The sequence below is a fragment of the Opisthocomus hoazin genome, chromosome 8 (genome assembly GCF_030867145.1).
Source record: "Opisthocomus hoazin isolate bOpiHoa1 chromosome 8, bOpiHoa1.hap1, whole genome shotgun sequence".
NCBI classification, from domain to species: domain Eukaryota; kingdom Metazoa; phylum Chordata; class Aves; order Opisthocomiformes; family Opisthocomidae; genus Opisthocomus; species Opisthocomus hoazin.
In genome coordinates, this window is record NC_134421.1 from 3,449,107 (window position 1) to 3,469,519 (window position 20,413).

General features: G+C 52.5%; 1 protein-coding gene across 2 annotated transcripts; it reads right to left on the minus strand.

Moving 5' to 3' along the window:
- Positions 1–760: 760 nt before the first annotated feature.
- DDX11 (DEAD/H-box helicase 11) lies at positions 761–19,741 on the minus strand. Of its 2 annotated transcripts, none has more exons than XM_075427954.1 (26): positions 19,589–19,741; positions 19,295–19,492; positions 18,196–18,282; positions 16,319–16,476; positions 15,143–15,188; positions 14,500–14,607; positions 13,859–13,946; positions 13,190–13,392; positions 12,459–12,611; positions 12,309–12,355; positions 11,455–11,534; positions 10,445–10,489; positions 10,255–10,322; positions 9,697–9,735; positions 8,993–9,116; positions 8,314–8,451; positions 7,737–7,849; positions 6,416–6,488; positions 5,990–6,093; positions 5,073–5,222; positions 3,094–3,162; positions 2,838–2,938; positions 2,351–2,435; positions 1,705–1,780; positions 1,196–1,350; positions 761–1,064 (listed from the first exon to the last, which is right to left on the minus strand). In XM_075427954.1, exons 1-26 carry the CDS (start codon positions 19,652–19,654, stop codon positions 1,035–1,037), a joined length of 2,604 nt encoding a protein of 867 aa, XP_075284069.1. In that variant the 5' UTR covers positions 19,655–19,741; the 3' UTR covers positions 761–1,034. The 2 variants fall into 2 exon arrangements, with proteins under 2 accessions (XP_075284069.1, XP_075284068.1); XM_075427953.1 differs by having other exon boundaries at positions 10,445–10,504.
- Between the last annotated feature and the right edge of the window lie 672 nt (positions 19,742–20,413).

A 20,413-nucleotide genomic window follows, 5' to 3' on the forward strand; every position in this document is an offset into this window, starting at 1 on the left:
AAGCCTAGCTGTCCCGTCTGCTCTCAGGCAGGGGCTGAGCCTTACACCCCAGCCCCAGTGCCAGAGGGGGGACTTTGTACCCACCACAGGGACAGGACACTCTCAGAAGCAGCTGTTTCTTTCCCTGTGGGGCTAATGGGCACGTAGGGAATGGGTACCAGCTTACAATTCTAAGTGTTTTATGTCTTGTGGAGAGCCTTGAGAGGCAGCATCCAGCTGCTGCTACGGGCAAGGACGCGAAACAGCTCCTGGGAGGAGACTTGCTCGGGATAACAGAAGAGTGAGCTGGGAGCAGCTGTGGGATGACGTAGCCATCCCTGTTGTTATTTCTCCCCTGACCTAGGACAGAAGCCTAGGAAGGTGACACACACCCAAAAAATTTTTTACCATTCCCCAAAGGAAGTTACTTTGAATTAAAAAAGAAACTAGGCAGCAAAAAGAGCAGAGCAACGCTGCGTTTAAGCACGATCAGAGGAGAAGTGCTGTGCTGTATTATGGCCCTATCTTTACTTCCCTGGAAAGAATTCATCACTCCTAGAATCTGTTGCCTGCTTGAAGAAAGACAGAAAGCAGAGGATAAGAAATGCTACCAGTAGCTGCCCCGTGTCTTACCAGTGTGATGTGTAATTCCAACATGGCATCAACAAATGTTTCTGCTTCTTTTCCTTGGTCATCAAGCCCCCTAGAGGTGGTGGTTTCATAGGTAAAGGCAGACGTGGTCAATCAAAATAATTATACTCCTCCCACTTCAGTGTTTGGGTTGAAAATATTTAATCAGTTTAAATAAAATCTTAACAGCTGTAAACAAATAGGAGCCTGCTGCCTTCACCAGCCTCAGAACTACACCCAGTTTCCTCCTCGTTACGCTGCTGAAGGCTAGGTCTCCGCATCGTAGCGCTCAGATACTGAACAGCAAACATCTACAAAGATGGCAGGAGGAGGAGATTCACAAACTTCTTGTTACAGAAAAGCTTCAGGTGTTCTTCAAAGGCATAGCTCACAGAGCTGACCTACAGCCTGTTCCCTGGTCCACGTCACAAAGCATCCAGCTTCCCTCGATGGAACTAGGAACACACAAAACCAGACAGTTTGTCCCTGGCCTTACACTAAAGGGACAAAGTGAAGGTTTCAAAAAGTACAGCTGAGTACAGTGAGACGCAGCGGTGGCAGCAGTACACAAGATGCAAGTTCTGACCTTTCTTAGCTCCGCGAACGCTGATCCAAAGGCAGGCTTCACCTGGGTCCTCTCCCTGATCCACTGCGGCAGTTTGTTGAAGACGGCAGGGCGCGCGTACCTGTGGTCCAGGAGCAGGATGCTGGCAAAGTCCTTCTGATGGCGAATGGCTCTGCCTGTACGAGAGTGCGCAACCACATTAACCTGGCCCACTCAAGTGTTTGTTCTCGGGCAAGGAAGCTCATGTTCCTGCCATCTGTACTTAGACTGGTGAGGCATCCTTTTTCACAGAATCACAGAATGGTGGGGGTTGGAAGGGACCTCTGTGGGTCACCCAGTCCAACCCCCGTGCCGAAGCAGGGTCACCCAGAGCAGGCTGCACAGGACCTTGTCCAGCCGGGTCTGGAATATCTCCAGAGAAGGAGACTCCACAGTCTCCCTGGGCAGCCTGTTCCAGTGCTCTGTCACCCTCTTACTTCGGCGCAGTCACATTTTGTGTCCCCCGGGCTGCCCAAGGAAGGATGAATTACCTATCGACTGGTTTACTGCCTTCATGCACAGGTTTTCAATCAGCACTCTGCTGGGTGCCTGGCCGGTGGCTCTGGGCTGGAAAGGAGAGGTGGGTAAGACTTGAACATGAGGCAGACGTAAATCAAACTTGTGAGTCTTATCGACATGGTGAGGCAAATGCTTTTTGTGAGTGGGTGCCCAAGCAGACCCCAAGCCGAGAGGAAGGAGGGAGAGAAGAAAGGTTGCAGTCAGAAAACTACGTTGAGCATTCACAAAGAGCCCGCCCAAGGTCCCCTTGAAGGCAGAACGCTCTTGCTCAGCTGCCCAGGAACGGCATCTCCAGTGGGCAGTGAGAAAGAGCAAGCGAGCCACGAGGAGCAAGCAGCTTCTGCCACCTTGCCACCTCCTCTGGGGGGAAGGGAGCTCGCTGCCCTCAGCGTTCCCAGGGAGCCCCGGTGGTGTTGCCCTCCACGGATCGTCCCCGTGTTTAGGGCCACCTGTACCCACGCAGCATGGAGAAGGCCGTGCTCTCAGTACCACACAGCCCCGAAAACAAGGGCAAGCGCAAAGAAAAACAATCTTTGACGGCAGCCCTGGGACTCATGGGCTGGGAGGAAGATTCATACGAAAAAGCAGAAGAGGCAGAGGGGTAAGTGTCTCCGTTACCATTGTTTTGTCAAGCCAAGCCATTTTTTCCTGGAGCTCTGGAGATTTGATGTTGGGGTAAGGCATTCCCACCATAACCACGCACCTGCAAGGGGCAAGGGAGGGCTGAGTTATTCTTCATTGTCTCATCCTAGAGCACTCTGCCACCAGACCGATGAATTAGAGGTCACTGCACCCCTGAAAGACGGCCAGCCCCGAAAACCAAAGCCGGCAATAAAGCACAGCAGTCTGAACTGCAAGCTGCAGAGGGATGCAGGGTGCCAGAACGAGGGGTTATCTAGCACAGCAAGCCTCGCTGCATCACTCACATGAAGAGCAGTCTGGATGGTTTTTACACCACCCAGCAGACTTGGTCCCGCTGGTTTAAGCATCAGCCCAAGCCCTGCGCTCCGCAGGATTTTCTATGCGAGCACCAACGGGTCCCATCCTGCTTGGCGTCACCGCCCCGCAAGCCCCGTGCTCACCTCCCACGGAGCAGCCACCGTACCTTCCCAGGTCGTCGGAGAAGTTGATCCCTTCGCTCATTTTGCCTCCAACTACAGAAAGCAGCAGGGCCCCCGTCATCTGTCCTCCGGCCTGGCTGCAGCGCTGCAGGAGAGGGACCAGGGCAGGGCAGATTTCTGTGGGTCAGAAACACTCCCACACCAGGGCTGAGCCCTCTTTCCTTGCCAGAGCTGCAATGCCCTCTTCAGCAGCGCTCCCATACGCAGCTGCGACGCTGCACTCCCACCAGCTCAGCTTACTTTTATGCACTTGGCGTATTCCACCAGCACCTGCTCCACCTGGTTGGCTTTCTTGGGCTCCTGAAAAATCTGTCAGAGGCACAGGGCATCAGCTGCAGCAACAGGAAGCAAACAGTTCAAGACAAGCAAATCCTTTTACTCCCATGCCCTTAAACAGCACATGGAACTAAGATTGGGAAGGGCAAATTGCCTGAAAAACCAACTTAACCAGCACCTTTCCCCTCCACCCTGGAAAAGCACCGCGAGCTCAGGACAAGCACTGTGAGCTCGCTGCAGCACTTTTCAGCTGGGTTCTGAAGGGAGCAGCAGCTGATCCTGCCCCTCTAATGCTCCCTTTCAGCTTTGGCAGACTTGTCTAATTCTGCAAGAAGATCAAAGTCATCCCAGAGCTGAAAGGCAGGAGAGCCTGTGCCCCTCTCCCATCTATGACTACAGACGCAGCGGGGTGAGGAGATGCTCCGGCTGCAGGATCTTGGAGGACAGTGACAGGACCAATCAATTTGAATCACCAATTAATTCCAAGTAACAGCTCCCCTTGCCCAGTGAATAAATTAAGTTTTCTATGCAAAGCACACAAAGTATTATTTCTTCATGTTATTCTAGCATGCCTAATCAGTTACTGAAAGCCCCTGCAGTTAATTGAGCTGTGTTTTGATAGGTGCTGCACCTTGGCCTAAATCACAAGTTGTTTTCCTAGTAAACAAGAGGTGCAAGATCTGTCTTTCCTGTGACAGCAAAGAACCTAAAGGACGTGTTTTCTCTTGGTTAGAAAGGACTGTCAAATGTTACAACCCAGAATCAGTCTTTCAGGAGAAAAATAACTGGCAATTACAAGTATAAGCCAAGACTATTTAACTTAGTAAAGGGTAGCTATTTAGTCCTATGACTGAAATTAATTTTCCCCACGCGTAATCTCACCACAGCTACCTCAGGAAAGACTTTAACCTTCCTCTGCTTGCGTGTGGGCAGCTGAAAGTCACACTTGCTGCACTTCTACCAAATTGCTTTGCTAATGCAGATTCAATTTTCTGGAGACTGCAAAGGCCAAACACGAACAAATCAGAGGTGAAAGGGACAGCGAGAGGCGTGATTGTGGCACAGAGCCTTGGAGGCACCAGGCAGGCTGCTGGCGGCCCTGACAACACCACACCTGGAAGGCACCGTGAGCCACGGAAATGCATGGAGAAGCTGAAGCATAGTGCTTCCACCACAAGAACCTCCAGGCAGATCCACGTGCCAGAATGCCACACCAAGGCCTTGAAATGTCTGGGACGGTGCTTTCCTAATCCATGCAGGAAGTTATTTAGCATTTTTGTAAACAGAAGTCACAGCCAGCGTGTATGTAGTTCTTTTTCTCCAGCCCAGGCATGTGATCCAAGACCCCTGCCCCACACCCTGAGACAGTCGGACTGCCCGACCGAGCTTCAAATACTTGTGAGAGTCATGGCAAAGCTTTCGTATTTGCAGTGATCTCCCCATTCAGTGTTTCTCATCACTGCTTAACAGGAGTCACCACTGCTGGTCTTTGAATTCTCCACTCTGCACTTCTACCAGGAGAACACCACGTGTCCTGTGAACGCAGCCTGGTCCCACTCTGCCCAGCCCTTAGCTGTGTTCAAGGCACGCATAGCTGGGCCTGGGAAGAACCAGCTCCCTGGAAGGGCTCAAGCTGAACAGCCCCCCAGCCAGACGGCAGCAGGCTTGCAGGTTTTGAGGATTGTCTCCCCCCAAGGCCGCTACACAGACTGTGCACTTAAAGAATCTATAGCTGCATTTAATCCAATTTAGATCCTAGCTCGGTGATCAGCCGCCCGGGAAGTATCATTTATTCATTACTGGAGGGATTGGCTAGATAACCATCCGCTCTGCTCTGCAGAGTATGAGAACAACTCAGCGAGAGAGGGCTGTAACGCACAGATAATTGTTTGATTTTTGAAACCTTCATTCAAAGTACCAACTGCCCCCGGCTGCACAACTACCTTCTTCTTCGTCGCCAGGCGGGTGAGCAGCCCCGTCTTCTCCCAGTGTGCATACACCTGCTTCGCGTACTCGTAGGAGGGGAAGAAGCACACCACACCCCCCGGGACCACGTTGCACAGGTTGCAAAGGATCCGACCCGTCTCATCCATCTGCAAGAGAGACAAGAGCGTATTGCAGCTGACGGGAGCTCCAGCTAATGCTGCTCCAATTCTGTGCACGGTCCCAGGATCGCACCTCCCCTACGACGTGCCTTAGGGGAGGAAAAATGTGGGAAACACACCAGGTTGAAGAGAAGTCTCTAGGGGAGCTGGGAATCACCAAAAAGCTCTTCGCTGCCTGGCCTCTCCTCCTAACCCAGGGTTTCTGTTCCTGCTGTGGAGCAGTGGTCCTTCAGGAAAGGAGGGTTTACATTGTCCCAGCTGATGGGACCTGTCACTCTCAAACAGATGTGGAGATCTACCTAGCACATCTGGTGGAGATTCAGCAGGGGCAGAGCAGATCTAGTGTCTGGCCTTGGGTGCTTACTGGCCCACCAACGGAAGAAGGAAAAAGCGCAGCAACGTCTGCAGCCGCCCCGTGGTTTGGGCTGCCCCGCCGCGCTGCGCTCCCACCGAGCCCTTCAAACTGCGCAGCGCAGTCAGAGATCTCCTCCAGGTGTCCCGCACACAAACGCAGGATCTCGGGACAGCCAAACAGGAGCTGCCAATATTCCTCGCCTCCAGCAGCCACCTCCGAGCCAGCAGCTCAGAACCCCTTTTGCTGCTCCTCTTTCCCAATGCCTTGGCAACACACGTGCTCCAAATCCCACGATCTCCCTTGCCATGGCTTTTGACCAGTACGACTCTCAAACAGAGAGCACAGCGTCCTGCGAAGCCAAAAAAGAGACACCAAGGAAGGGAACAAAGGAAAGACTGACCATCTGGGGCAGGTCTCTGCTCTGGTAGGTGAACTCCAGCTGCTGGTTGGAAGGACCACTGCAGAGGATTATGGGCAAAATGTTTTCCGGAGGGATCACATGTCCTGGAGATAAAAACAAGTCGTGAGAGCGACCACCACTGCCCTATGTGCAGACCCCACCAGCTGAGCAGCTTCACCTGCGTGCAGCGAGGGACACCTTTGCCTCAGTCACCCAGCTGCTCCAACTGCTGCTCCCTGAGCCCCTGGGAAGCAGGCAAGGCACACGGCCTGCCGAAACCGGGGAAGCTCGGAGTGGAAGGGACCCAGCACTCCTCTTGCTGCCACGAAAGATGCCACGTTGCTTAGAGCGCTGACTAAACAGCACCGAAGGCAAACCGCAACGCTCAGCTCCCGCAGAGACAGGTGACAACCCCAGCACGCTCACCGCAGGAGAACTCCACAACACGCGCAGGGTCCACGCCAGCGCAGGACAGCAGCTGCTCTCGGAAATCAGCCACCTACGGACCACAAGCCAAGGAGAGGTGAGGCACCGGCGTCCCAAAAGACACCGCACCGGCAGCACCGGTGCTGCTCCTCGAGCGCCAGCGCTGCCCAGCTTACCGCGGCGGGTTGCTGGCGTGGGGGCAATGGGCTCCCCCTGCCATCTGCAAAGTCAAGGGCCCAGGACAGAGCACTGGCACAGGCTGCCCAGGGAGGCTGTGGAGTCTCCTTCTCTGGAGATATTCAAGACCCGCCTGGACAAGGTCCTGTGCAGCCTGCTCTGGGTGACCCTGCTTCGGCAGGGGGTTGGGCTGGGTGACCCACAGAGGTCCCTGCCAACCCTGACCATTCTGTGACTGCCAAGGGCACGGCCTTGCGGCTGGCCCAAGCAGAGCAGGCGGCATGGAGCGGGGTGGGGGGGTCTCCCCTTCCAGCACCCACCATCCAGAGCCTGGCCACGGCCCCACCGCACAGGGCAGGACCCCTGCCTGGAACCACCCAGCCTCTTGGCCCAACGCGCCCCTGTTTCAGACTTCCCCCGACCCCAAAACCCATCCCCAGGACTCCCAAGCACGGCACAGACCACAGCCTGGACTGCAACTTCATCCCCTCTCCAAGTTCCAGTCTAAAAGGTTCGAAGTTGGAGTGCTGGCATTCCAAAAAGGAGGTCCTGCACTTCACACCCTCCTTCCCTCGTCACCACAAGGGCAAAGAGGACATTTCAGGACATCTGTGTCCAGGAATGGGATAAACGTAACTAACTGGGGTACTGTCACACTCCACTGCATCTGTGCAGCACAGACACAATGTCTCTTAGGCACTGAAGCAACGGGAGAAGGACAATAAGCTGCCTGCCACCATATCAAGACTGATGTCTTGATTCTTCTGAAAGATCCCCTGTGAGATGGTCCCTGTGGGATCCCTGTCCTTTCAGAAGGCCAGATGACTTTACAAGGTCCTCTGACTGCTACCCATGCTAGGTCCAACCTCACATGAGCTCAGCCTGTATCGTCTTGAGGACGAGGAAGGCTGACAAGGGCAATCCTGCCCTTACAACTTTTTGCATAAACAGGCAGTGCGATGCCTCACGCAGGGAAACCGTGCCAGGAGATAAAAGGGTGGGTGGGAGAAGCCTTCTCCCTGACACACCACGGGAAGTGAGAAGACCACATCCTAGTGGGGCCAAGCTGCTATCTTTCCATGCCTGCTTGCAGATAGCATCAGAGACCTCCTGAGAGGTCAGCACAGCATCCTTACTCCCTCACCGGCTGCATGGTGCCCCCGGCAATGATCACAGCATGGCATTCTTCCACCACTTTGGCAAAGTGGACAGCTGGGTTCAGCAAGAGGAATTTAAGGCTGCTCTGACCAACCGTGCCTGGGAAAAGGAGAGAAACACCACCAGGAACTGGCTGTGACACACACTCAAGGGTATGAGAGATTCTCCCGCCAGCCCTGGGCATGTCCCCACCTCTCAAAGCAAGGACTCGCTGCTATTCAACACTGCCAGGGGCAGCAGCAGGTAATACCAGCCTGGAAGTTACCTGCTGCTTCCTAATCTTCCTGGAGCTGTGGAAGCAGTGCAATAAAGACAAAAAATCCACATCCAAAGAGGGAGCAGAGCTCTGCAAACCCCAGCCCCAACGCCCTTGGTTAAGAATTCCTTTGGGTTCACGAGAGTCCTCAGACAGCCTGCGCCTGCCAGCCTGCATCATGGACAGCACAGATGCGTTTCGGCAGGGCTGCCGGCTCCCTCCAGGCTCAGAATCTCCTCCCTCGCTGCCAGTGAAGCGCCCTGCTTGCGATTCCCACCGCCCCTCCCCAGCTCGCCCTTTCCAGTACCTTGCCTGTTGAGAATGACTCGGCCATCTTGGTTTGCATTCGTGAGGGCTGAGAGAAATCCTTCAATCTGCATCAGCGGAGAGCCAGCTCGGAGCTGGCTGCTCTCAGCCTCCGTGGGAGGGCTCTGGAGAGTACCCGCTGGCCAGAAGGGAAAAGGAGAGACAGGCAACTTAGGCCACGTTTCTGAAGGCAGGGACTAAGCACAAAATACAGATGGGTCCCTTCTACAGGAACACGATACCTGGTCTACATACGCAGGCAGAGAACAAAAACCCAATAAAGGGGAGAACCCAAATTCTGTCTCATTGCTAGGAGAAAAAAAAAAAAAACAAACAGAGGAGGAAAATCTGGCTTTTATAGCTGGCACCACTAAGCAGAGCTACCCACAGTAGCTCAGGTCCCAGAGCCAGCAGGTCACAGCAGGGCAAAGCTTGACTGCCTGCATTGTAAACATGGAATCGCATCATTCAACTTGGCAGGGACCTCAGGAGATCTTCTCATCATACTTATCGTTGCCCAGGTCATCTAGACAGATACACTAAAAACACATCTGCAGAGGACAGCTTCTGCAGTCTATCACTCTTCAGATCTGCCTCCCCCCTTTCCTCGTGTAGATAGATGCAGGTTCCACAACCTCACTTTGTCTGCAGGTGCACAAGCGGGGGATGTCTCAGCTCACCCTCTTTATCAGATCCCTGCTGGAGGGTCAGAAGAAAGTTCTGCAAACCAGCCAACTTCTGGTTCTCCTTGTTGGTCTTCACAGCTGTGGCAGGGCCTCCATATCGCTCCACAAACCCAAAAAGCTGCCAAGCAAAAGCCAGTAAGACTAAGACTACCAAGAGCAGGAATCAGACAAGACAAAACAGGACGCGGTCCTGTGCAGCCTGCTCTGGGTGACCCTGCTTCGGCAGGGGGTTGGACTGGGTGACCCACAGAGGTCCCTTCCAACCCCCAACATGCTGGGATTCTGTAAAACCAGGCTGTTGGCCTGCCACAGATAAAAGTTCCTTGGTAGGCGTTCGCAAACCAGCCTAGTCAGAATCTGTCAGCCCAGAGCTCCCACTGCTTTCCTTCACTCACTGAATCAAAACCCAAACAGGTCCCTGATCTCATTCCCCCAGTGCAGTGCAGCCTGCCAGGCTGGCGAGCCTGAGGCCAAGCAGCACAGAAGCAGCACCCACTGGAATGCCGTAGTACGCCACGCTGTATGCTGCTTTGCCAAAGATAACCTGCCCATACAGTGTTTTTTTGCAGGAACCACTTTGTTTGCAGAGCAGGGTGGAGAAGACAGCCTCCCACCCCAGCTGCTGCATCTTCCACTGCAAACTCAATGTGTGAAACAGCACGTGAATGCTGTCAACCACAACGTCACAGGGACAGCACCTTCCTACTGATGAGGCTCTTCTCGCAGTAACGCCGAACCTGTTGGAGGAAGACAGAGAAGTGAGCCGGCATTCAGCATCCCTTCTCCCATCTCGCTGCCCCTGATCCCCGTCCAGCAGGGATATCACTCCTTGTTCTTGCTGTGCTCTTGGGGAGGGGTGGACAGCTCTTCGTGAGTGTTGCCTCCCAGACAATAGTTCATGACAAAGGCATTGCTTCCAGCGTGGAAACACACAGCATGAGGGTGCCGTGTTTGGAGGTTCGAGGGGTGGGATAGGTTATTGGAGTAGGATAGTTTCTTCACCCTCAACCCTGACAGTTTAGCTTTGCCTACAGCCAGCCTCTGCACCCGTACGTGTTCAACTCCTTGCTTCCCTCTACCCCAACACCACCTATCCAGCTCCAGACAGCAGCAGAAGAGATCAGAAGAAATCTATACACTGGAGAGCAGATTCTGCCACGTGGGCCTTGGCTCTAATTCCAGCTCTCACACACACCTCCTGACAACCCTGAGCGAGTCACCACCACCTGTGGCCTAGAAGACAACGTTTGCATTACCTTGAAGAGGTTGATGTTGTCAGTCTGGCTCTGAAATAGGAAGTCATTGATGGATTTTAGCACTGTCCCTGAAAGAGAGGGGGGGAAAGGAGAATAAAAATTATTAGCTGCTGGGCCTGCAGCCCCTTACTGCCCACCCCCATGTCCCTGACTGATGGCTGCACACGCCAGGTGTTCACTCTACTCTTACCTGTTTGGGAAACTGCCTGACAGTTAGGATTCTGCTTCACATTACCTGTAAGACACAAAACTGCTTCAAGGAGGGCTTACAACTTTGCCCAGCGACAGGACAAGGGGCAACGGGCACAAACTGAAGCAGAGGAAGCTCCAGCTGAACATGAGGAAGAACTTCTTCCCTCTGAGGGTGACGGAGCCCTGGCCCAGGCTGCCCAGGGAGGCTGTGGAGTCTCCTTCTCTGGAGATATTCCAGACCCGCCTGGACAAGGTCCTGTGCAGCCTGCTCTGGGTGACCCTGCTTTGGCAGGGGGGTTGGACTGGGTGACCCACAGAGGTCCCTTCTAACCCCTACCATTCTGTGATTCTGTGAAAGGGCAGAGAGCACCACCAGGCCCCGGCCCCACAGAGCTGCATTTCCCCTGGGCGAGGAGCAAGGTCTTTCTGAACTTATGAGAGGCTCCCCCCGAGGCACACTGAGGTCTCGCAAACAGATCATTAGAGGAAAGGAGCCCTGCAAACGCCAGTAGATTTAAAAGTCACAGCAAAATAACATTTTTTTCCGCAAAGGAAAGGCATCACTCAAGAAAGATTCATTCTGCAGAGCCACGCCTGACACAGGTAGAGGCTGTGCCACCAGATGACCCAGGAGATTTATTCTGTGCGGTTCTTGCGCTGTCCTGATGACTGTCACACATCTGCTGTATTACTCACTTAGCACCCTCCCTCGTCCCCACTCAGATCAGATCTGAAAACCTCACAGAAAGAGGGTGAAACTGCCTCTACCAACTTAGGTCATCTGCTGCTCCTCAGCTAATCAAACAAAGAGAGGGGTTCAGGCATACACCAATCGACATCCCCATGCTACAGAACAGCCTGAGAAATAAAATCAATGCCATCTGAACCGATACACGAGCAACACCAGCCCACAGATTCTGCAGAGGGGGAAAGGGGACAGTGTCCTGAGGAAGCACCAACGAGCTCGGAGTCTGTCAGCACCCCTGGAGATACAATAGGTTTGCTTACCTCCCAGCACAGCCACAAACTGCTCCAGCAAATACAGGATCTGCTTAATGTACATCAAGTTCTTTGCCTTCAAGCGTTTCCTGTGAAAAATGAGATGGGTATTAGGCCCCAAAGCATCTTCAGGGACTAACTCACAGCAGCTGAGCTGCAGAGACAAGTGCCTGAACTCCCCTTTGTTTTGGGGAGACAGAAACCAAGAATGATTTCTCCCAGACTCACCCTCCCTGTTTGTGACAGGGCACAGACCCCTGGGTTTCCTGCCCCAGGTCACCCCAGGGCACTCAGCCATGCACCCCACGCTGTTCATACTGTCACCTTTCTCCTCACACATAAATTGAAGTTTGTTTATTACAACAGCAGTGCCGTCTCAAGTCCCTGTTGCAATAATGCTCCACAAAGTCAAAGTACTGAGCACGACAGTCACCCACTGTAGGGGTGTCAAGACGCAAGACTTGGCCAGTGTCAAAACGCAGGTGTAGCTTCCCCCTCCTCAGAGCTTACTGCCTCTGCCATAATGCCAGTCAGCACGAGAGACTAAGGTCCAGGAGAGACATGAAAGACTGGACCTTTTGAAACTCTGCATCGCAAAGCAGGAGCGATTAGAGGGAGATACTGGGAAAGGAACTGAGAGTATCAGGGCACCCCCCTTCTCACTGCTTAACACCAGCCCCAGGAGTCTGACTTGGACAGAATCTAGACGCAGATAATGAAGCCAGTGGGCTTTTCATCTGCAAAAGTATTAATGCAAATAACTTTCCACCGGGAAAAGGCAAGAAAGACCCCGCAGACGTGAGACAAGCCACGGCGTCCACACCACCTGCCACTGTTGCGCTGTTTCCCTGCGAGATCCTCACCTGTATCGCTCCATGTACTGCAACAGCTGGGAGTGGGCACAGCACAGCTACACGAACAGAAAAAGGAGCTGTTGTTACACAGGAGTCAAGAAAGGGCTTTCTACTGGATGCAGAGCTCGCTCCTGATTAACAGGCCAGGCTGTGACTCACCTGAGAGCCACTGACCTCCGCACTATGGACACAGGTGATGGTGTCTATGAGGTTGTGGGCCTCGTCAATGATTACAACCTGGTCCTTCAGCTTGATCCCAGCAGCATTCCTGGTAGGCTCATGCAAGAGCATCTGATAGGGCAGCACCACCAGCTACAAGAGAAGCACACACTGCCCTGATTCTAGGTCTCATCCTTGCAAACTTAGGGCACCCCCCAGCCGCTCATTAAAGGCCCATATCAGATGGCCTCGCAGAATTCAGTGAAATTACTTACTCTTATTATGGGAAAGGTAGGAAAAGAGACAGGAGCACGTGCCTGAGAGGGGCACTGGGATGTAAGCTAAAGAGAAATGATTATCCTACAGCTGCCTATTGGCTCAGGTTACCTTCCAAATCTCCTCTGAGGCACTAAAAGCATGTCTTCTGACAGAGAACCAAGCAAGGAAGCAGAGCGGTGGCAAGAGCTAAGATTACACCCACGTGTCAGTATTGCCTCGGAGTTATTGAGCCTTTCAAGTATTTCAGAATGCTGAGACACACTTACAGCCTCCCTATTAACTGCAAATGGGTATTCTTATTTCCCTTTGCGTTCTCAGCAAAACTACAGTGACAGACACACAGTCTGTTTACAAACTCCCACAATATTGAGTAACAGCACTGAAGGGAGCAGGCAATTGTTTTATTCCTAGAGGCCCTGGCATTAATTCCACTAAAAGTGTGCACACCTTACCTGAGCAGCAGGAATGGCGTATCGACTCCCATAATATGGGCAGGCTTTGGTCTCCCTTCCCAAAGCCACCAACTGCTCAATATCCTTCACTTCCACTAGAACTTCATCACGGAGAAACTGCATTTGCTCACAGGAATAAAATGGGCACACAGCGCGACTCACACGTCTCTTCTTCCCTTCCACATCTTCATCACTCTTCTTTTCTAACCACAGAAATCGAAAGAAAGCTATGAGCAACGCATAGCCTAGAACAACCCCTTTGCAGAACCTCCTGGATTTCAAAGCAGGCTTTGCCATGTGCGTTTTTGACCTATCATCTATTTAAATATTACTCAGCAGTAACATTTCCATCTCCACAGTGGATACTACTCGTGCCAGTTAGATTTAGCCATGTGACATTTTCCAACACTTCTAGTACCGAGTTAAAGACAAGTATCCCTTCCATTGCAGAAGTCCTGACCAACTTCAGGCAGTCAGAAAACACGTACAGATCTCTGCATCCTAGCCTGGAGGACAAGAAAAGGAGAAGTGCCACGGATCTCTAGCTCTCCTCCTCCAACCTGCCATTTTCAAGCTCCTACCACTCTCCTGCTAGAGCTGATTGGCAGAGCACACTGTCTCCAGGCTCTCATACCAGCGACTGCTTCCCCAGGCTGGAAGTGCTCCTACCATGTTTGTTCTTCTGCATCTCCATGCAGCGGTCATTGATGAGCTGCAGAGCCCCCAAGCGTCGCACCTCCTCGTTCACACACAGGTTCTTGGACATGCAAAGAGAGGGAGCGGTAGGGGGTCATTAAGCACTGAGTACCCCTGCAGCACACCCTTTGCTGTAAAATAAAAGCAATCTCAGGCCAGATTCTGAAATGGAAAAGTCTATCGGTCAGACACTGTTCATGCTAACTGCTACAAATCTGCTCAAAACCCAGAAAAACTTAGCAAGGAGGAAAAAAATGAGAAAAGGTGCAGTGAGATGGCTCATCGCTACATAGCAGCTTCTAAAAAATGCTGCCAGAAGTAACACTAAAAGAAGCGCCTTCCCAGTGACTCAGACATCTGTAATATTCCACACCAGAAAAGGTAAAACAGATTTTTGCATTTACATCAAAGGGTAAATGGCCAAAACACAGCTCGCAGAAAAACGTACATCACACAGATCTGTGTCACGACCCATGACTGCTTTAGTTTTTCAATGGGACATTCAGTCAATCCCCGAGATGCCTTCTGTGGCATCACCTCCACGCACCTCCTCGCAAAGTCTCTCACATGAAGTTAACGTGCACTCTGGGGCCCTTGTGAACAACACCACATACCTGCCTGGATCCCAAGGAGACCAGACGCGTCTCTTTGCCAAAAGGACTTTTTTGCACCTCATGCACAAACTGAGACAGCTGGGAGTGAGTGCGGCTGCAGTAGTAAATCTACAACGAGGAAGAACAAAGGGAAGACAAGAACATGGAAGCCAATCCCCTACCTACAACCAATCCTGCAAGGAAGCAGCCGAACGCTTCAACAAGATTAACCTTGCTCAAGCAGTCAAAAACACGAGGGAAGGCACATGTCTGAGTGTCACCTTACAACTGTTCAGGCCAAGAGCCTCATCTTTGTTTTCTCCTATGCATTTGCCTTTGTTTCAATGTAATTTTCCAAGGTCCCTATAAAAACAGGGACTGGCCAATGGAAAGTAATAAAAAACTATTTCTTGCAGTGTGCTTTTACAGCAAGCCACAGCAAAAATTCAGCAGTGCCAGCAGAGCAGGCTGCTTAGGCAGCCAGCATAGTCCAGGAGGTGAGCGCAGCAGAACTGGTTGCTGTTATCAACAAACTTGGCAATTCTTGGATGCTAGTTCCTAAATCTTTCTGTACCACATGACCCTGGGAAGGGTGCGAGGAGGCCATAATTCTGCTCACCTACGCTGTTCTACAAGGTGCCACTATTTGCTTTCCTCATCTCACCTTAGTCACATGCTCCTCTTCTAAATCATCGTCATCTTCCTCCAGCCTAAGAAAAGAGAAAGCTCAAACAGTTTCCTTTCAGCAGATCGCTGACGGTTAGAATCAAATGATGCTCTACCACAGGAGAGAAGTCTTGAGAGGGGTGGTTATGTCATCTCTAGAAGAGCCTCAGATCTTAACTTGTGAGGTAAAAGAAAAAACGATGTTTTAAGAATAGTGTAAGCGCGCACAATCAAGCCGTGCCTTGCTCTTTAAAAGAGAAAGGTCTGTAAGGCTGTGCCTTTAACAACTTCAAGAAATGTATTTTTTTCTTTTAAATCTGGGGCTTCTCAGCCCCGGGCATAAGCTAATCAGTGCTATACTATTCTTTGGTGAGCTTATTTATTTATTTTTGTAAAAATTTCCCTTTAGAGACAATTTACCACCCTCAAGCTATCGCATAAAGAAAAGCTTCAGGAAGATATTTAGCTGCCACAGAGTTCCTCAAAGGCAACAGCAGTTTAATGTTTGATAAACTATATATAAATGAAGTAGTTAAGTGTTTTGCAACTTTTAAGGCAGGAGGATCTGTGCAGACACTAATTAGTAAATTTGTATTTTAAATGTGTTTGATTTTTCATGCTGAAGTATGGCTCCTGGCTTTCTGCATACAGCAAATGTACAAGAAAGAAAAGCGTGCACTGGGTTTTCATGCTGAAGGTCGACCTTTAGAAATGCAAACATCTCTCCCTTTAGAGTATCAGAAGATGACAGTACTAATCTGCAACACTGATCCTCCCTCTGATGGCCCGAGTCACGTTTTGCTTGTCTAAAGCAAGGAACTTGATCTCAAGTCACTCACTCAGCATCCAGAGGCATTATTTGGGAAACCAGTCATGAATAAAGGCGTGACATTGCCACACATTTTAAGAAAGATGCACTCTCAGAAAACACTTCAGGTCACTCTGATCAGTCTAACAAAAGCTTCAAAAACAAAACCAAACAAATCCCCCCCCAACACAAATACAACCAATTACACAAACAAATCCCCAGAATAATCACTACCTTACCCAGCTTAAATGGGTGAGAAACTCCAGATCTGCACAACCACATATGAAATCCCCTTAATTAAGGCACGCCAAAAATGACAGAGAAAATGTTTCCTTGGCACAAAACCCCCCCAGTCCCCATCCTTACTCAGATACCGCTTTCTTTTCTTCATCGCTCTCATATTCAGCAAGAATCAGCTCCTCCTCACTGTGATCCAGCTGCGCCAGAGCATCCACTCCAGCTCCCTCTGAAAGAACCTCCTTGCTGAGCTGAAGCAGACGCTTTGCCTCATCCTCCTCAGACCTCTGAAAGGAACAGACGATCACATCATTTCCCATGCAGAAAGAGAGGTAGCACACGCATGGCTTTATGCCACGGACAGGTCAGAAGTCAGCACAGCTCCTCACCCGGAACACAGGGAACGGCTTGCTGGGTAAACCCCAAGCAGGACAAGCAAACGCACCAAGGGTGTCTGAAGCTGTTCAGCCCCACAGAATGCAGCTGTTAGCAACCAAAGCCTTGCCCACACAGACACAGATGAAGGGGGAAACACAAAGAACCTTCTATGCAAAAGGCTCATTGAACTAACAGATCCTGAAATGACAACATCCATGTAATTCAGTCTTAGTTGTCTAAAGCGGCCCATAAAAGATGTCTGCCTAAGAAAAAACAGTGTGCAAATAAACCCAAACAAACATACATGTAAGGACATAATCAAACACTCTGCCCACACAACTCAAAGCTAGGATAAACCCAGCACCCGTTTTAAAACGCAGAGCACAAGACTTCTCTCGCTGTTTTTTCTCCAGTTAGGTGGTTCTTACTCTAAGACAGGTCTACCCCTGTACAAAAACTCCACTAAACTGTTGAAGAATAGTTTTCTGACTCACTTTGTGTTCTGATACAGAAGAGCTCACTTTTTCAACCTGAAAACAGTACCTTCCAACCTCAACATTATGATGAAACGCTGTTAGTAAGCACTACAGAAGAGATGAATCAATTGCTTCTCCAAAGCTCTATGTTTCTCTCATTTGATTTCTTGCTTTTTATCATGCTTCTCATTTCACATGCTCTTCACCCTCTTTTAAGAGACAAAAGTTCTTTGTTCCACTTGTTTTTTCTTTGCCATTCACCTCTGAACCTTTGCTATTTCTGCCACATCCTTTTGACAGGAGTTGACCAAAACATAACACTGCACTTGAGGTTTTATCCTTAGCTAACATGACCTGTGTAGTGTTCTGCACTCTACTCATATCCAATATTTCAATTTTCTGTATAAAAATCATTAGAGATGGTTATACTTGAGATGAAGCACACGAGAAACTAATAGCCTGGCAGCCTAATAAATCTGCCTGCCTGGGGACCTGAAGTGGGTATTTCTGGGAAGTTTGACTCATATCATCAAAAAGCTCTTAGAGTCAAGAGTACTGAAGCCAGTTCACCCACCTAAGTGGCAAGAAAATATATCTGTGAACTTTTTATATGCGGAAAAGAGACATTTCTGAACAATACAATCACGTTTGCTATGAAAGTAAACGAGTACAATCGTTCCCTAGGGGTGAGCAAAGCACAAACCAAAGCCTGACCTGGCTTTTTTGAGGGCGGCTTCTGTTCCCATAATCTTACATTTAATCCCAGTTCTACAGGTTTTATTCCAAAAGTTCAGAGTGTTCACACACGCTCAATAAACAGACAGCTTTCAGGAACAACAACAAAGAAATCCAAGTATTACAGCTTTTAAAACAGAACCAGAGGGCCAGAAGGCCATCAGAATACACGCCCTTTCTAGCCACACACAAACATGGTCACAGGAAATCATCTACACGCAAATTGTTTTTCACACCCGTACTTTAAGCAGAAAATCCAACCAAAAATTTTGGATGGCCAATTTCAGCAACCTAACACAGAGAGCTCCCCAGACAGACAGGTTGGGGAGTTCAGAGTGAAGCTGCAGCTACAAGCGAGCACGAGCAACACTCGAGGCAACCACAACAGAGAGCTCTAACCTCTGCGGGACAACCCACCTTCCTCTTTGCTGCGTATTTTAACTGAATGTTATGGCGAATCTTCTCCAGGCGATCCTCTCGCTTTTTCCTCCTGATCTGCTCTTCCTAAAATAATAGAATCATAGAATGGTTTGGGTTGGAAGGGACCTTAAAGATCATCTGGTTCTAACCATCCTGCCGTGAGCAGGGACATCTTCCACCAGCCCAGGTTTCTCAGAGCTCCATCCAACCTGGCCTTGAACCCTGCCAGGGACGGGGCAGCCACAGCTTCTCTGGGCAGCCTGTGCCAGTGCCTCACCACCCTCATGGGGAAGAATTTCTTCCCAATATCCAATCTAAATCTGCCCTCTTTTAGTTTACAGCCATTCCCCCTTGTCCTATCACTGCACACCCTTGTGAAAAGCCCCTCTCCATCCTTCCTGTAGCCCCTTCAGGTACTGGCAGCTGCTCTAAGGTCACCCCGGAGCCTTCTCGTCTCCAGGCTGAACAGCCCCAGCTCCCTCAGCCTGTCCTTGTAGCAGAGGTGCTCCAGCCCTCGGATCATCTTCATGGCCCTCGTCTGGACCCGCTCCAACACATCCATGTCCTTCTGATGTTGGGGCCCCCAGAGCTGGACGCAGGACTCCAGATGGGGTCTTAGGAGAGCGGAGTAAAGGGGCAGAATCCCCTCCCTCACCCTGCTGGCCACGCTTCTCCTGATGCAGCCGAGGACACGGTTGGCTTTCTGGGCTGCCAGCGCACATTGCTGGCTCATGTTGAACTTCTCACCCACCAGTACCCCCAAGTCCTTCTCCTCAGGGCTGCTCTCGAGCCGCTCTCCGCCCAGCCTGTACTTGAGTTTGGGATTGCCCCGACCCAAGTGCAGGACCTTGCACTTGGCCTTGTTGAACTTCATGCGGTTACAATAAAGCCAGGGGGCCTCGTCCCTGGGGACTGGAGGGGAGCCCTGCGACAGCCGCAGGCCGCAGCCCGCCTCGAGCGTCCTCCCTCCCGCCCTCAGGCCCCGCAGCCTCCCCCGCGTGTCCTCCCTCCCGCCCTCAGGCCCCGCAGCCTCCCCCGCGTGTCCTCCCTCCCGCCCTCAGGCCCTCAGGCCCCGCGGCCTCCCGCGGCCCCCGACCTTCAGCCTGTCCGCCGCGTCCCGCTCCTCCTTCCTCCGCACGAAGGCCGCCACCCAGTCGGGCTCCCCGGCGCTGCCCCCGCCTCCCGGGCGCCCCGGCTCCGCCGCCGCCAGCAGCCGCTCCTCCTCCTGCCGCTTCTTCTGCTCCGCGTCCCGCAGCCAGGAGAGGGCCCCGCAGATGAGGCTCAGCGATTTGCCCTGCCGGAGAGAACGGACCGGCGGCGGCTCCCGCGGCACCGGCGGGCAGCCCCCTCCCCGCGGCACCGGGACCGGCCCCCCCCCCTCCCCGGGTACCGTGCCCGTGGGGCTCTCGAAGATCCCGACCCGGCCGGCCTCCAGCGCGCCGTACAGCGCCGCCATGAACCGCTCCTGGATCGGGTACGGCGTGTAGGGGAACGGGAACCGGCCCCCGCCGGGGCTCCCCTCTCCCGCCGCCGCCCCGCTCTCCATCCCGCCGCGCCGCTTCGAACCGAGCGCCGGGGACGCCCCGCCCCCTTCCGCCACGCCCCGCCCACGGCCGGAAGGCGCGCGCCCCAGCCGCCATCTTGTGCCCGGGGGGCGGTGGCGGGCAGCGGTAACGCGGAGAGGGCCGGAGCCCCGGGCGCTGAGGAAGCCCGGCCTCGGCGGCTTTCCGCCCTCCGACCCCCAGCTCGGCAGCCCCGGGCGCTGAGGCGGCCCGGCCTCGGCGGCTTTCCGCCCTCCGACCCCCAGCTCGGCAGCCCCGGGCGCTGAGGCGGCCCGGCCTCGGCGGCTTTCCGCCCTCCGACCCCCAGCTCGGCAGCCCCGGGCGCTGAGGCGGCCCGGCCTCGGCGGCTTTCCGCCCTCCGACCCCCAGCTCGGCAGCCCCGGGCGCTGAGGCGGCCCGGCCTCGGCGGCTTTGCGCCCTCCATCCCCTCCCGTTCCCGGTCCGGCTGCCCTCGGCCCGCTCCCCGGCATAGGCAGGGTTCACCCCTGCCATAGGCAGGGGCAGAGGACTGGATCGCACGGGGGAACAACGGGTTTATTTAGGATGGGAACACATCGCCGGCAACAAAACACGGCAGTAGAGAGGAGGAGCGTGTAATCCGCAGTCAACAGAGTAATTCCCAACTGGTAGTGCCGAGCTTTACGTATTAATAC